At 36.1% G+C, this 2,500-nt stretch overlaps 1 protein-coding gene across 1 annotated transcript in view; it reads right to left on the reverse strand.

Annotated features, from left to right (window-relative positions):
- Positions 1-1,582: 1,582 nt before the first annotated feature.
- Positions 1,583-2,500, reverse strand: part of LOC122246609 (uncharacterized) — a 63,224-nt gene continuing 62,306 nt past the window's right edge. The window contains exon 45 of the mRNA XM_086538194.1: positions 1,583-2,294. Coding sequence (XP_086394320.1) covers positions 1,984-2,294 — 311 coding nt within the window. The 3' untranslated portion in view covers positions 1,583-1,983. The remainder of the gene's footprint in view (positions 2,295-2,500) is intronic.

The raw sequence follows: 2,500 nt of genomic DNA on the forward strand, positions 1-2,500 counted from the left end.
TTATGATTATCATCACTAACGTCATTATCATTATATCAATATGTTTTATGCCTTCTGCTTTGTCTTCTCTTACAGTTAATGTTTTTGGTTTTACTTTTCAACTAACTATAGGTTTACTTGCTACAATTTTGGGTCTTTTAAATCTTTAGTTTTGTCTTTGTCTTTAACGCCTCTAGTTTTATTCTATTGTCAACTCTGTGTGATATGATTTGGATTTTGCTTACACCTTGTCTTGATTTGAGCCTTTATATCTTAAGCATTTTCAGTTTTGAGCCTCCTGTAACATTATCATTGTGTATTTCAATTTGTACCTTTTAAACTTCAGCTTCATTCTTGAAATCTGTACCAGTTTGTTTTTATTTTTCATTTTTCTTTTGTTTTATTATTATTATCATCATTCTAAATCTTGAGTTGTACATTTCTTAAGGATTAAGATTTATCACTTATATATGGAAGTTTCAGAATTTCCTCTTCTTCCTCTTCACTTTATTGACTTCTATATTTTCAGTTTTATCGTTTTTTATTGTTTGTTTGTTTGTTTGTTTTTTTCTGGATCCTGCGACTTCATCTCAATGTTCTTTGTGCCTTCAGTTTTTTTCTCTATTTCACATCTTCGGTTTTATTTTCTGTACTTGTGGTTTCCTACTGTAACCTCCTCCACCTATTTACTTCTTATTTAGTTCTACATTTCTTAAGCATTAAGATTTATCACTAATATCTAGAAGTTTCAGAATTTGCTCTTCTTACTCTTCACTTCATTGACTTTTATATTTTCAGTTTTATCGTGTTTTTTTTTTTTTCTGGATCCTGCGATTTCATCACAATGGTCTTTGTGCCTTCAGTTTTGTTTTTTTTCTATTTCACATCTTCAGTTTTATTTTCTGTACTAGTGGTTTCCTACTGTAACCTCCTCCACCTATTTACTTCTTTGTTCTTGTGTCTATTTACCATATCATATTGATGTCTTTACCCTAGAGGGGTAAGCTAGACCTCCGCTACCAAAGGAGCAGTGAGACATCTCCTTGGGTCCTCTAGTCTTTTGAAGTATGCTCTTCGGTAAAGCATAGTAACCTCTAAGTCTCCCGGACAAGCCTCACGGTGAAGTCACGGTAAGACAGGTGGTGGATGGAGGGAAGACAAACAGATAGTTTCAGTTCATGGCTTCTCCTCCATAGACGCTGGGCAAAGGATCTCTCCAGTAAGAGACACTGGCCAGGGTCACCAGTCTTGTGAAGACTACTGCTGCTGGAGAAAGCAACAGGAAACTACTCCAGAACTTTTCCCTTGTACAATCATGCAAATAAAGCCAAAAGGACAAAACCAGAACAGCGTAAATATGGTCACTGTACGACCCCCCAGTGGACGTTCGCTCGGTAGGAATGTGGCTGGTCAACAGGTCTACCCTGACCGTCATCAAGCTGGCTTCAGACGCATGAGAGCCAACGTCAGGTCCTGACTCGGCACTCGAAGAAGATTGATGTCTTGATAATATATTTTTGAGTAATAGTAAACTATTTGATATTTTTAATGAATGTTGATCCATACCTAGACTTTGGTAAAATTAAACTGGTTTGCTTGTAAGAATATTTAATCTTTGTTCATACAGTTCATAGAGTTAATCATAGTTGGTCATTTTGCAGGTGCGTTCTAATCCTTTGTGACATGGCTTTTGTGACATCGTTGATGTTAAAGGATTAATAAGTGACCGACCTCCATTTCATCATAAAAACACTTTCTAGATTGCATGCACGCTCAGCTTAATGGGCTATGCAATGGTGAACATAATTTCCATGAATTTACACAACAAACTTTTATGCTTTAAAGTACAGTGTAATATGTTAATAATGAGACACAGATGAACGCAAAGTATTCTGGCAATATAAGATAACGTTAGTTTGATCAATAATTTAATTAGTTCTAAAAAAATAAGTATGATGTCATTCGCATACGCTATAACGAACAGGAACTGATTAAGTCAAATTATCAAAAAGCTAAAAGCACTTTCGAGGCTGGAACTGATTTCCAACTTCGATTTGAAATGAAACACGTACTCATTAACATAGTATTCAGTTCCAAAGATTCATCTGATGTTATAAAGTGTCGATTTGGATTCCAGTGACTCTTCATAACAGCCGAACTGCTATCTTGCGGTGCCTGATGCCTTGAAATGGGTCCTAAGAAGGTGATTATGGGTTTAGGTGTTACAGGCTGTGTTTTCGGTTTTAGTTTGGCTATGTTCGGAGACTCAGATGATAAGCTTGGTGCTGTGATTCTTGTATCCGGCATCTCGGGTGCTGAAAGAAGTTACTCTTCTTGACATTTAACACAGGGCTTGTTATGGTCATTACAGTCAAGGCAACGAAGAGTAAGGCAGTATCCTTGTAACTTTTGATGGTGGTGGCACTAGCAATATTACATTAACAATAAGTCCTCGAGACCTTTGTCGCAACTACGGTAAAAATAACACTTGTTATAATGACAATTTCTTTATTGACCAATC

The sequence above is a fragment of the Penaeus japonicus genome, unplaced genomic scaffold (assembly GCF_977035675.1).
Source record: "Penaeus japonicus unplaced genomic scaffold, GWHDUDI00000001_assembly GWHDUDI00000007, whole genome shotgun sequence".
In the NCBI taxonomy this organism is placed as follows: domain Eukaryota; kingdom Metazoa; phylum Arthropoda; class Malacostraca; order Decapoda; family Penaeidae; genus Penaeus; species Penaeus japonicus.